This window comes from Pseudochaenichthys georgianus, chromosome 4, assembly GCF_902827115.2.
Source record: "Pseudochaenichthys georgianus chromosome 4, fPseGeo1.2, whole genome shotgun sequence".
NCBI classification, from domain to species: Eukaryota; Metazoa; Chordata; class Actinopteri; order Perciformes; family Channichthyidae; genus Pseudochaenichthys; species Pseudochaenichthys georgianus.
In genome coordinates this window covers 43,623,267-43,637,542 of record NC_047506.1, presented here as the reverse complement: position 1 = coordinate 43,637,542, position 14,276 = coordinate 43,623,267, and the positions used below count along the sequence as shown (strand labels likewise).

The 14,276-nt window shown below is 41.3% G+C and overlaps 1 protein-coding gene across 1 annotated transcript in view; it reads right to left on the bottom strand.

Annotated features, from left to right (window-relative positions):
• Positions 1 to 14,276, bottom strand: part of ryk (receptor like tyrosine kinase) — a 116,278-nt gene that overhangs the window by 63,055 nt on the left and 38,947 nt on the right. Inside the window, 4 exon segments of the mRNA XM_034081337.2 lie at positions 3,662 to 3,718; positions 5,071 to 5,202; positions 5,705 to 5,804; positions 6,473 to 6,594. Coding sequence (XP_033937228.1) covers positions 3,662 to 3,718; positions 5,071 to 5,202; positions 5,705 to 5,804; positions 6,473 to 6,594 — 411 coding nt within the window.

Sequence of the window (14,276 nt, the reverse complement as noted above, 5' to 3'; positions counted from 1 at the left end):
GGCGCTCCCAGGCCAGCGAAGAGATATAATCCCTCCACCTGGTCCTAGGTCTACCCCTTGGTCTCTTCCCAGCTGGACGTGCCTGGAACACCTCCCTAGGGAGGCACCCAGGTGGCATCCTAACTAGGTGCCCGAACCACCTCAACTGGCTTCTTTCGACGCGAAGGAGTCAATGTAACACCCTCTCTGGAATAAAGTCACTCTGGCCCAAAAACAAATAAAAAAAAGAAGCATATACTGCATTAGCTTAGCCGATCTCCATTCAGAAAACACGCATTTTAAAAGGTTTTCCGCCTGCCGTCTGTCTGCAGACTTGTCAAAGCAATAATTCATGGTTTTTACTAACCGGTATCAGTATGTTGTTATTTCAGCATCATTTTGAAACGTGTATTACAATTAAATCACGGTAAAATATGTTCATTTTGTTGTAGTTGTAGCCCCCTTGCCAGCGATTCTCTCTCTAGTTTAGCATGCTCAGCCCGACTCAGCCTGGTTGTTGGCCCGCTAAGAACCTCGATTTTATGGGGCAAGAAAACTGTGAAATAGTACCTGCTAGCCGGTACTACGCCAAGTGGAAACACAACCAAAAACGGCCGGGCATGGCACGCTTAAAGCGAGCTCCGCGCTGCAATGGAAATGCGCTATAATAGCCTAAGTTGACATGTTCAAATGACTTGTTTTGTCAGTACAGAACCCAAATATATTAACTAGGGATGTAACGATACGGTACGATAATATCGCGATAAAAAGTCCACGGTACGATATTTATCGCGATATTGAAAAATAAAGAAAAACAATGTGAATTTTTTTTTTAAATAATAAATCTGATTTGTACAGCATTTTAGTAGGATCGTAGTTTTTAAAGTGTCAACAATATAATAATCAGACTCTACAATAGAATAAATCAAGTTTCACTTTAGTTTTCAAGTAACTCTAAGTCACTCACTCACTCACTCAGCATCATCAAGGTTATCTTTTAGGAATATGAGCATGTCCACATTTCCAGGTAGAAGCTGGGATGTTTGGGCGTTTACAATACCCCCTGCTGTGGAACAAACTCTCTTGCTTGGTACTACGAAGCAGGATTTTCGCTTCACTTCAGGAAACTTTAGGGAGAACTCGTTGTTTCCGGTCCTACGAAGCTGGTTCTCTTTTTAGCAGGCTAGATCTCCATGGTAACTTATGCTAAGCAGCTAACCTGGTCGGGACTAGGTTAGGTTGCAGGCTAAGAGCTCAACTCAGTGAAAGCACTGCCTGCTGACCAATCAGAGCTCAGTGTGCGGAGTTTAAAGCGATCAAGTCATATTACAGGAGAAAGGAAATACAGAAAAACTGCCGTCGCAGGAAAGACGGCTGGCAAAAATCACTGACTGTGTGAACGTGAACATGAATAGAATATCACCTCCATCTTCAGAGCAATCTGACTGTTATAACACTAGCGTTAAGTAAGCTTACTTAAATATCTGCCCCAACATAAGTAACCGGATCAGAGTAACATTAAGTACAGTCCGCGGCATATCACATCATAATGTATTACATTACATTACATTGCATTTAGCTGACGCTTGTATCCAAAGCGACTTACAATAAGTACATTCGACCAGGAAGACACAACCTTGAAGAAAACAGAATCATAAAGTACATCAGGTTTCATAGAGCCAAGTATTTCAAGTGCTACTCAACTGGCTATAGATAAGCCAGTCCTTTATTAGTATATAAGTGCTTTGTTAGCAGTTCTTTGTTAGTCATTCTATCGCTCGAGGTGGAGTCGAAAGAGATGAGTTTTCAGTCTGCGCCGGAAGGTGTGTAAGCTTTCTGCCGTCCTGATGTCAATGGGAGCTCATTCCACCATTTAGGAGCCAGGATAGCAAACCCACGTGTTTTTGCTGATGGGAACTTGGGTCCCCCTCGCAGCGAGGGTGCAGCGAGTCGTTTGGCTGATGCAGAGCGTAGAGCACGCGCTGGGGTGTACGGTTTAACCATGTCCTGGATGTAGGAAGGGCCAGATCCATTCGCAGCATGGTACGCAAGTACCAGTGTCTTGAAGTGGATTCTAGCATTTTTTTTGTATCATATTTCCTTATCTGAGTCAGCTGAGCCGTATCTGGCCGTGCAACACTCACAGTGTCACATACTGTATGCAGAAGTATTATTTTAAGCAACACATTAAGTTGACGAAACACTCGAGTCAAATGTAATTAATCCACTCGTGTTTTAGACGGGGCAGTGATATCATAAACCTGCTAATGTACGCATTCAAACACTTGTTCTGTTCCCAGCTGTATTCACCTTGCAGGTGCAGCTCTGTGGCTTTGATCCTGAATAAAGAGTTTAAGTCATGGATGTTTAAAGTTTAACTTCTTCATATTTGTCTAATTATATAGTTCACTTTTCATTCAGGAAGTATGACGCTGCGCTGTCAGTACGCTTCTCCATGTTTGTGATTGGTCGAATGCTCCAGATACCACCCCTTTCATGTGAACGCGCACCTAACTAGATAGGACACGGCTGGCTTGAGCGATCCACTTGATAACCCGCGTCGTAGTACCGTTTAGCGAGAGCGCGTGTGTTTTGGATTAGGCCAACCGGCTAACTCAAACATATCCAGGTTAGGTTGAACCGGCTTCGTAGAACAGGCCTCTGATGTTGCTGAGACAGAGAGATATGCTTTGGCCATGGGTGACAGCAGTGGGTCAAACTGCATTGTCTCTCCACCACTTCAAAAACAATACAGTTTTTGCCAAGAAGGTGAAGCTTATTGACAGAGATATAAATATACTGTTGGTACTTGTCAATGTCTCTAGGTATGTACATGTAGCCCTGTAAATACGATGTCCTTTTGTGTTATCTGTTGTTTTATGTTCATGTTGTAACCTACTTTTAGATCGCGGTAGATTTTGTTAGTCTCACGACGGTATTGAGACATTTATTTACCGCGATATCACGATATTCGATATATCGTTACATCCCTAATAGTAACATTTATGTACATGTGTACATGAGAGGCTGAAAACATCCATGTCTGACAGTATTGCATAATAAAATTACTTTAACAGTACATCCATTATCAAAATAATATGTTTTCATTGGAATGACAGTTGCAGCTCTAAATCAAACGCAGAACGTTAGAAAATGGGAAAATAGAGCGTTGTTGGTCACAAAATACCTTAGTCATTAAAGAAAGCTTCTCCCATGATATGAAAGAAGCAGGGCACAGATATGAGGCTGGTCAATAACAAAAAGACATGAGAGGGGGGGACCGAGGGCTCCTCTCATGGCTGATGGAGGCCTGTGGGAGTGAGGCTGCGTTCAGGGTCCAGTGTCTGAGAGCCTTTCTCATCACCTCTCTAAAAGCCCCGCAGGGCCCCAGGTTCCACAGGCCTACCCAAGCAGAAGGGAGACAACCCACTAATGGCACTCTGTTCCTGGGCCAGTGGGCGCACAAAGGGCCCGAATAAAACTCACTGGAAGAGGACAGCCACTCAAGAGGGGGTGGGGGGACAGAGTGCACTTCAATAGGAGAAGGACTCTTTCTCTTAGGGGCCTGGAAACATATACCAGGGTTATGGTGAGTTGACTGTACAGAGAGACGTCTCAGTACTAACACAGCCACTGTGTATCAGTGATAGACACTACATGGAGCGGAGGAAGAGGTACTTACATTCAGGCTGTGGATGAGTCTTATTGCTGAGAGGGAACTTTGGGTCAGAATCTATTCCTGTTCACAGAAGAAGAAAAAGCAAAGACAATGATATCCACTCTACCTTCAGTTGAATGACAGCCTTATTTTTAAATCTTGGAATCTGCTAAATCTAGCTCTACTTTAAATACTTTTTGAGTTTTGGTAGTTCATGTATTTGTACATTAACCAAATGGAAATAGTTTCCTTGGTTTGGTTGAAATGTGGCTTGTAGAAGTTTCCAAATAGATTCTATGAAGAAAATCCATATCACCAAATTGGATGATTAGGTGAGTTTTTACTTCTGATCACATCCAGTTTTCTTTACTCATAGTTCATAGAAGGACAGCCCGCAGAAGGAGAACATGGCTAGAAGCCTTTTGCCACGGGGAATTATCTTCAGGTAGTTGGAAAAAAGTACGGAATTAAACAAAACCACATTTGAACAAAATAAGCTGTACATCTCAAACTGCAAATCTAGTGCTAAAAGTACATCCTCAAATTCTATTACTCTTTTGGTCGAGTATTTTATTTCATCCAAATATCATAACAGTATGTGTTTGATACAATAGGCTCTTTTCACAGCACACCTTTTGACATATCCATGAAGAGAGGGCTCAGAGGGCTCAGTGCTCTCCCTGCTGCTCATGACCTCTGCTATATCAAAGTCTACAGGTGAATAACATGGCTACTGATTGAAAAGAAAGAAAACGTGTTACAATACCCATACCACCATGTTTTGTATGCCGTGAACATATAGTTTGTTAAATGCAGATAGCCAAATATACCAGGATGTCAAACTGTAGGATTGTGCAGATTGTTCTATTGGATTCTGGAATATTGCAGGAAGTAAGATACTGTATGTGGCAAACACGCACGTATGATACTTACACATTTCATTCCAACAGGGTATATCTCCACATATGAACACCACTTTTATAATTGCTGGAGCTGAAATGCAATAGGGAGCTGATGTAATGCTAAAAAGCAAAGTACATGCCACTCACCTGTATTCGCGTCACCATCGCTAAGCTTAAGGTGGCCAATGTTCAGTGTGATGTTGTTTAGTCGTCTCATTTAGTTTTTAAAATACGTAAAAGCTTCAGACAGTGTGATGTGGTTTATGTCAGAACAATAAATAAGAATGCCTCGTGGAGTTAACGGTAACCACAGACCCTATTTCAGCCACTGAAACAAAAACAACTTAAAAACATATTAAATATGAGACTAGGGAACCTGAAAGTGTTAAAATGCTAACTCACTGCTAACGCTAAGAAAAAAAGTAAAAATATGTGATCTGAAATGCAGCCATATTAACACTCAACGCCTCTTGGGTGCTACCTATAACCATACATGTGTTGAGATTATTAGCTGGTTATTAATATACTTACTTTTATAGCACATTTTCCTCCTCTTGAAGTTGAGCACTGTGTAGTTGTTGGCACGTATGGTCAGATTGAGCTGCACTGTTAACACCGCCTCTCCATCCACCCTGCCCGAACAGAAGAGGTCCACTCTGAAGACTACACACACACACACACACACACACACACACACACACACACACACACACACACACACACACACACACACACACACACACACACACACACACACACACACACACACACACACACACACACACACACACACACACACACACACACACACACACACACACACACACACACACACACACACACACACACAATTATATCTCTGAGATTTGTTAGATATATACTGTATATATAAAAAAATATAAGCTCTAAATGACTTGTCAGCGTTTCACCCTAGCTTATATACCAGACTACTTTTTGACTTGTTCTAGACAGTGGCATCACTCCTCTCGTCAAATGCTCAGCCAGGAAACTGAGAAGTCTATGTCTGCCTCTCCTTTAACACTGTTTCAGCATCTGAGTTTCAATTATAACTCCCATCTGTTGGACAGACAACAAGTAAGAGCTATTGACACAACTGACACTGATATTTTTCAGACATGAAACGAAAGGATTATATTTGACGAACCAGAGGGAACGCGGGGCACCTCCCCCTGAATGGAGATGTTGCTTCGGGGTTCGTTCATGGCCACGTCGTTGTCCATTTGAAAGCCAAGCCGGTAGTCGACCTATAAACAAATAGCGACGAACCACAGTTGTCAACACACAGATGGGTTGTCCGACAATAGGGGTGTACATCTCAAGTGTTATCACCATACCATATGAAATCAATGCTTTGCAAAACAATAACATATCTGATCTGAACTGATATCATAAAGTCTGCCATTATTGATATCACTTGATATCATATTCAACACAATCGCTAATCAATACAAGAAAAGCTCTCTAGGAAAGAGGTGCTCGCAGACTGATAGAGCGATGTGACAATTTCAATGTGTTCATTTGTCAGGTGCATTTCAACGATTACGATCAATGTTTGTCATTGAATACCTCTACCCTACAAGTGTGCACAAGTAAGCATGTCTAAGGGTAAAAATCAGCTCCTATGGTCTTTTCCTAACCACTATTCCTTGACCTCTGTGTGAAACGTCACAGCGTTAAGGAATAGTGCATAGGAGAATTAGTAGCGTGTCCTGTACAGCAGACTACAGTACAGCATCTGAACACTCTGCACCGTGCTCTTATGGTGCTGTTGTATGCAGGCGTTATGAACGTGGACAACAGAGAAACATATTCTCTTCATTCGGTTCCAACTGAAATAGAAAAGTGAAGTGAAACCTCTGCTCGTCAGTCACCAACACTCCCCTCATCAGTTCTTCCTGATGCTGAGACGTACCTTTGTCTTGGAATGCCAGGAGAAGTGCAGGCTGTTGGTCTCACTGGGCACAGGCAGGGTGAAGGAGAGCGCGTAATGATTCACCACGTCATCTCGCACATAGTACAGCTCTGCGTCCAGGCCTGCATGAGGACAGAGGACCAAACATGTTATCATAGTTGACACATTTTGTAAATCTACGAGAAAACACATTTTGTAATTTAGAGGTAGATTTAGACACAGAGCAAGCCTGAGGAATAATGGTGATATCCACTCAGACTGCATGCCTGGATGTGGGGGGTTTCCCCACGATAACAGAGATGGACTGCCCAGTGCCCACATCTCTTAGCAATTGAGACCTCTTGGTGCCCAAGTGAAACTTTAAAAAGTTCAAGACAGGCAACTTCCAAATACGAGTGCAATCTTCTATCCAGGGAAGTAAATTGGGAAGAGGAAGGGTTTGGAATTCCTTAGATAAAAACTGACATTCAACCATTCAGTTTTTATTTTGTGTATTTTTGCTTAGGTACAGCATTTTGTGTTTCTTTCACATTCCCTTGAACAAAGTCAAGCCAATACATTTTTATTTCACTACTGCATCACAAACAATCATGCAAGTGAAATGTGTGCTGGTGAATCCCCGACCCGGGGCAGTGCTATCAGTGCTCTGAAGCGTCTGTCTGGCAGAGCGGGGTCTGTCTATCAGGCCAAGAGTATCTAGTTTAAAGGGAGGGGAAGAATGTGCCCAGGCTCCCCAGATACCCCTGGGCCGTCTCAGAGCTGTGGCTCGTGGACCTCTCACACATCAGCTCAATTAGAAACACTCTCGAGCATCTACCCACTCACATTCATTAAGAAACGGCTTCTGGTTGGGTTAAGAGGAATACACTTACATGTACAATTACAAATATAGTTAACACATTACTTTAAGTGGACCTATATTTGAAACATATATGTGACCCGCTCTATCGAAATCAGTCGGAAGTCTCAACGGCTCATTTCAAAATAAACGTGGATTTACATAAAAAACTATTTTTTCGGGGTTCGGATGTTTTGTTTGATTTTAAACAAACAAAGTCTTGGCTTTCAGAATATGAAACTTTTATTTCCAAAATCACACGATAAATACATTTTTGAAGCTTGTAAAGGGACGAAGACAGGCACCTCACACTCGCAATCTGCTCTTCCACACGCCGCCCCCCCTCCCTCCGGCTGAAATTATGAATGTAAGAGTATAGTAATCATAGATAACACGGCAGGGTCCGTTACAGTTTGTTTTCATCTGATTTCAATTAAACAAAGTCTTGGCTTTCAGAATATTAAACTTATTTCGGCAAATTCAGATGATAAATACAACTTTGAAGCTTCGGCATAATTACAAGCGGAGAACGGAGTAACTTCACGTCACTGCAGGCATGACAACAGCCAGTGTTTCTCGTGAGTGTTTTCCCCGGGAAACAAACACAATACACAGAAACGCTAAATTATACACACACACACGAAAATATCTTCCCTCCGTTGATCATTTGCTCCACTAATAATCAATCAGATCGATGGATTCCAGAGAAGAGGAAACTTTGAAGGCCTTTTTCTCAAAATGAGGACTCGGTGACAGTCATTATGTAATGTGACATATTTCGCTTAATATTTGGAGTACAAAAACAATCCTGATATCATTAGAAAGCTAGGAATCTCCTCTTTCCAGCAGTGTATACAACTCAAAATGTGTCTTCGGGTCAATGCGACTGGTTTCGATAGAGCAGGTCACATATTGTTGGGCCATACCTATACAAAACATGTCTGTGAAGTTTTTTTTTCAAAATACCAAACAGATCACCCGTTGTAGCCGTGCCTCATACTGCTCATACCCCTCTTTTGAAGCCCTGTTAGAGAAACGCAGACTTTGGGTCCTCAAAAATAAATAAGAGGAGGCGGAGCTAATTCCTGATCAGAATTCTACCGGAGATAAAGTTACCTTCGGTTGTGATAAAACGCCATTCTGTTTAAACCACATCAAGACTTGATCATTTATGTTCAATTTTAAAAAAAACTCATTACCATCTGCTGATAATGATGTTAGCAGAAAAAGATAGTAAGTGGACCTTCAGGTAAATCGTCGTTGCAATAGATATAAGAAGGTTATTGGTATAATCAAAAATGAGCTGAAAGAGATTTCTTTATAACTTCAGCACACAGAACTGGATTGGAGAATACTGTAATGCATATGACTCATATAACAAAGTCTCGTGTGTGTGTGTGTGTGTGTGTGTGTGTGTGTGTGTGTGTGTGTGTGTGTGTGTGTATGTGTATGAGGGCACACATCCATTCACTTTAGCAAATAATAATTCATTTTCTTGTGCTCAATTTCTCCCATCATCTTTTTCTCAATATACGGCTGCACAGTTGTTCACTATGAACCCAGACATAAAGGAGAAGGACCAGTGTGAGTCTGGCTCAAGTCTGTCCCCCCCACAGTGCCATAGTCATCTTACCTAACTGCAACAAGTTCATAGCAGCAGGAGCAGCAGCCTGACAGAGTACACGGAGCAGACAGGGAACAAGTGTTCCTGAGGCCAAAGCATGCAGCTTCAGCACCGACTCACACTCAGCTTTGGACTGGAAAACAGAGTAAGTAGAAGGCGTGCCTTTAAACGGGACTCTTGTGAAAAAGTGTTGGGTCAGTGGTGCCTCACTTCATCATCATGCTGTTTGCTACTGCCAATGCAAACGCTCCAATGCTAACAGTCTTCGTAAATGCTAACGGAAAATAACAACATCATTTTAAATTCCAGCATGATAACTTGGCAGTGTGTTATGTTTCAGAGATGATTTCCTGCAGGACATTTCCATTTTCTCTGCTGGTGTCAAGTGATTAACAATAGCCAGGGCCGAACACACTGTATCACCTGGAAAAACACTCAACTTCAGAACACATGACACAATATAAAAATAACAACGACAGACAAAATATAAATGTTTACAGTAATAAATCACGTTTTATACTGCATGAAATAAATAACCCCACATTCGTACGGGAAATACACCTTAAAATAAATCTGTTATGAAAGATTTTCTAATGAATGATTTCAGTTTTCATTCATCCATACGTGCACATATTGCAGAATCCAATCTCCTCTGCCTCAACAGCAACCATTTCTCATGAATGATCCTAAATAAGAGGTCAGCAGGATCATCAATCAAAAACACATACTAACATGTACAGCAGTGCTTGTATACAAAGCGGCATAGATTTCCCCACACAGTGACTTGCCGCCATAACAAACAACTTTTAAAATCCGTGCTACAACGCTACTTTTACTGTTTAAGCTCGCCACGCACAATTACATGATGTGACACTGTTTAATGCAAGATATGGGGACATGTATCATCACATATCAACAGAAGTGACTTCATCTCTCTGATGCTCTCCCGACCTGAGCAGCGCGTCGCCAGTTTCTTGAACTACGGCTTCTCTACGAGCAGCAACGTTGAGCTGCTGGAAACAGCCCCATGGATTCACATAGATCTATAGAAATCTGTTTAGCCAGTGAGAGCATTGAGCACAGACAAGTGCTAAAACACAAATGCAAGAAGGAAGAAGAAGAGGGGCGTGTGGATTGTAATATATAATGTAATACGCTGTGCTTTAAGTGAGAGACTCAACTATAAGGGAAAATATTAACACTATGAGGAAGAACTATACATGTTTATAAAGGGAGCCTGATTACTGACAAGTGCACACAAATCCATAAGAAAACTAGTCAAATAAAGTAAACATTAATATTATTGAGTAGGGGTGTAACGGTACACGTACCGACATTATTCGGTACGGGCCCTTCGGTTCGGCACACGTGTGTACCGAAGTGTACTGAACGAATATAACGTTAAACGTAAAAAATTGAGAACGTGAACAACTTCTTGGAAGTAATCTCAGGTGCTGCGTTGCAGCATTCAGAGTTTGCTCCCATTTTGTTCAACGCGTCATAGAGCGAGCAAGTCATTTCATTGGACGAGCTGGTCAGAGGGATGCGTTCAAATGTAGTCAGTAATTTGAGGAACTGTCGAAATGGCGAACGCAGATAAAGTTGAGCTCGAAAATCCTCCAGCATCCTTAGCCGCGTTCACACTGCGGTACTTTTCCCACAAAGGTTCATGCGAACTTAGTTCATGATCGCGTTCACACCAAAAAGAGCCGGTACTAAAAGTAGTTCATGCGAACCTTTTTACCCCCTCGAAAGTCCCTGCTAGAAAGCAGGGACTTTCGAGCGGCTCTTTTTTGAGAAAAGAGCTATATTCCTGATTGGCTGGGCGAATTGCAAACCACGCCCCGTAAAACTCCCAAAAAGTGTTGTGAAGCCGCCATTTTATTATCCTCGCATTAGCATTATTAGCATTAGCATTAGCCCAGCGCAGAAACGCAGAGAGACTAACTTATGGCAACACAAAATAAAACATGGGAGCGGTGGAGATGAGGAGGTGTCGGCGTTCTGGCGATTTACTCGGAAGGCTTCAGTAGAAGCTGCTGGGAGTCCCAGCAGCTTCTACTGAAGCCAGTCCCCAACTCCGGGGACTTTGGGCGGCAGTATACGCCGTGAAGTGGGTTGCGGCCTGCCAGTAAACCCAAAGCAGAAGAAGAAGAAGAAGAAGTGACGTCAGCGGCTTCATTTGCCTAATCCACTCCCAGGGACTTTTTCTGGTGTGAACGCGATCTGTACTTAGTTCATGCGAACTAAAGAGTTCGCATGAACTAAATTCGCATGAACCTTTGTGGGAAAAGTACCGCAGTGTGAACGCGGCTCTTGAAGTCTCCGGTTTGGGAACATTTTGGTTTCGCAGTTACGTACAAGGATGACGGACAAAGACAGGTGGACCGAACCAAAGCTGTTTGTCGGCATTGTTCAACTAACATTGGTTACGCGGCTGGCAATACATCACACTTGCACACTCTTGAAAAGGCATCACCCGAACGTGAATATCACCGGTACCAAAAGACTGAAGTGCAAACCCAACTCCCGCTAGCATTTAAGCCTCCACCACTCGCAAAAAGTTCAGACCGAGCCAAAGCTATTACAAACGGTAAATATCCTTATGTTGCCATGTTAGCAAAGCGCTACCTGGCTGTATCTGCTACCTCTGTCCCTAGGGAGAGGGTGTTCTCCACAGCAGGAGACATTGTTAGTGCCAGCTGCCAGCAGATCTGCCCTTTCGGCAAGCAATGTGGACAAGTACATTTTAAATTTTACATTCTTTAAAAAAAACATGAAAATACAATGACAAGCACGTCATAATGTCAAACTGGCTGCTTAGGTACTAGTACAGTACAGATTATTTCAGTTCATCGAAATGCTACACCTTAATGTTTATTTTATTATATTTTATATTTATTTGAGTGAATATTCATAGTTTAATAATAATTAAAAACCCAAAACTAATAGTTTATGTTTTGTGAGTACTAGTACAGTAAAGTTCAAATACAGATTATTTCAGTTCATCGAAATGCTGCACCTTAATGTTTATTTTATTATATTTTGCATTTAGTTGAGTGAATACATTATTCACAGTTTAATAACAATTAAAAAATAATAATTATGTTGTGATAATTTTTTCTGCTGTACCGAAAACGTACCGAAACGAACCGTGACCTAAAAACTGAAATGTTTGTGAACCGTTACACCCCTATTATTGAGTAACAAGTATAATTTTTTTGCATCAATTTGGAAATTACTTAAAATGATAGGTTTGAAGTTTGTCTCAAAACAATGATATGTCGCATTACATACTAAAGTAATTTAAAAGTTATCATTCGCTGTAATAAATCCTTAATGTCCACATTGTCCATATTAATTCCTAATTTCTTTCTTAGGGGACTCAGCTCTAAGAAACAGTGACCACAATCCACAGTTGCTGCTCTGTGCAAAAATTAATAAATACATTAAATATGTTCAGCCAAAACTAATATAATCTGAAGATTTGGCAAATCAAATGGACAGAATTCTCTCCTTGTGTTTCCCAGACTGTGAGTCAACTTAACTTAGAGTCATATTGGGAGGCTCGTATGCATGAGAGACATGATTACACTGACCACCTTTTCTAAGCAACTATATGTTATGTGAAACAATTAATGAATGACTTGTATTACATGCTTTTTTCTTGTTTATGCAAATTCAAATGCATATTTTTATTCAACTCCAAGATATTTGAATTTAAAGTCAAATTTACTATGCAGGTCAGCACCTTGAGTTCAGTTTAGTAGTGTTAGAGTATTGGGTTATTTCTATACCCTATAACTCTTATGTGCTGAAGATTTTATATAGGAGGTACATCAATTTGGGTATACTTATTTCTGGATTTCTTAGATCGAGCACTATATAGTTCCCTATTCAGCATACCTTTAATTCAACATCAATAAAAAAACCTTATACTGTAGCAGGAAATTGGCGACACCCTATTGCTGACTCTGATTCTCATTGCAACTGTTAAATGTTTCTCCCTACTCCAGCATCTGAACAGCTACACAACACACACAATGAATATAATGAACATTTTAGTCTATGTATACCATTTGTGGAGCTATGCAAAATGTAAATTCTTAAACTATTTTGGGAAATCATTTTGGATTCTCAGATGGACAATGTTATTGGTTTGTTTGGAACCCTGGGCAGCCTGCAGACATTCCTTGAGTAGCAGTGACAGGCCACTCGACATCCTCACTGAAGTAACCTCAGTGCCTTGCTCAAGTGCACACAGACTTCCTTCAGCTGGAGAGACAGAGTTACTCACTCAATCTCTCCTTCTGCGTTTTTCTTACTGGTTCAGTCTTTGAAACTGGCAAAGACGTTGTTGCACTAAAGCTTTCACATAACATCACTTCAAATCAGCAATCTGAAAATGCTGTTCCTTTCTTATACAGAGGTCAACAGAACACTTACAGCAGCATCTTAGATGTGCTGTATGAAGTTTTAAATCGCAGTGCAGATTTCTCTGCAAGCTGTGGATCACGTTGCAGACGTTGAAGGAGGAGAACAAAAGGTGGCAGTGGCCAGGTGCTAGGGTCCAGGACAGATACAACAAAGACCCTGTTGTGCGCACAGTCAGTGGTGACTGGTCATTAGCCCCACCTAGTGGCAGCAGAAAGTATTAAAATAATGATTACAACAAAATGCAAAAAATGAATTAAAATATATATAAAATATATTTTAAGATCATGTTTAATCATCTGATTTGTCTGTCATTGCTATGTGTTCTTCTAATTAGTGTCTACAGTGTGTGCCTATTGAGCTGTTTAGAGCCATGTGGGACAAAACCCGATCCTGCCCCTCCCTCTCACTGTCTAAGTGAACGGTGACTGCAAAAACTACACTGCGCATGCTCAGAGTATTTTCCTATTTAATGTGTGTGGCAAAAAATAATGACCATAGGGGCAAAGTGCTGCCATCCCCACCATACGTCATCTCACATCATTCAGAGCTGATTGGCTGTAAGTACGTGTGCCGCGAAAAGTGTGGTGTGTGAAGAGGAGGAGAGAGACGCGTCCTAAAACCAGGAAGTAAGCTGCGCATGGCTTCCCTCCACAAAAAAGCAATGATATTTCTCCATAGGATTTTAGAAAATAGCTCGAAATAAGATCTGTGGGAAACGTAGCTGTTAGATAAATGTACGTTTTGTTCAGCCGGATAATATCCACATGTCTACCCTACTTTTATCATTTTCGAATCATAAATCCATCATTTAGATTTATGATAGACTTTTGAAACTACAAGAAGATAAGGAGGACTTTTACAAAAAAGTAATAGAGATTTTTGTCCAGAAGGATAGGCAAATGGAC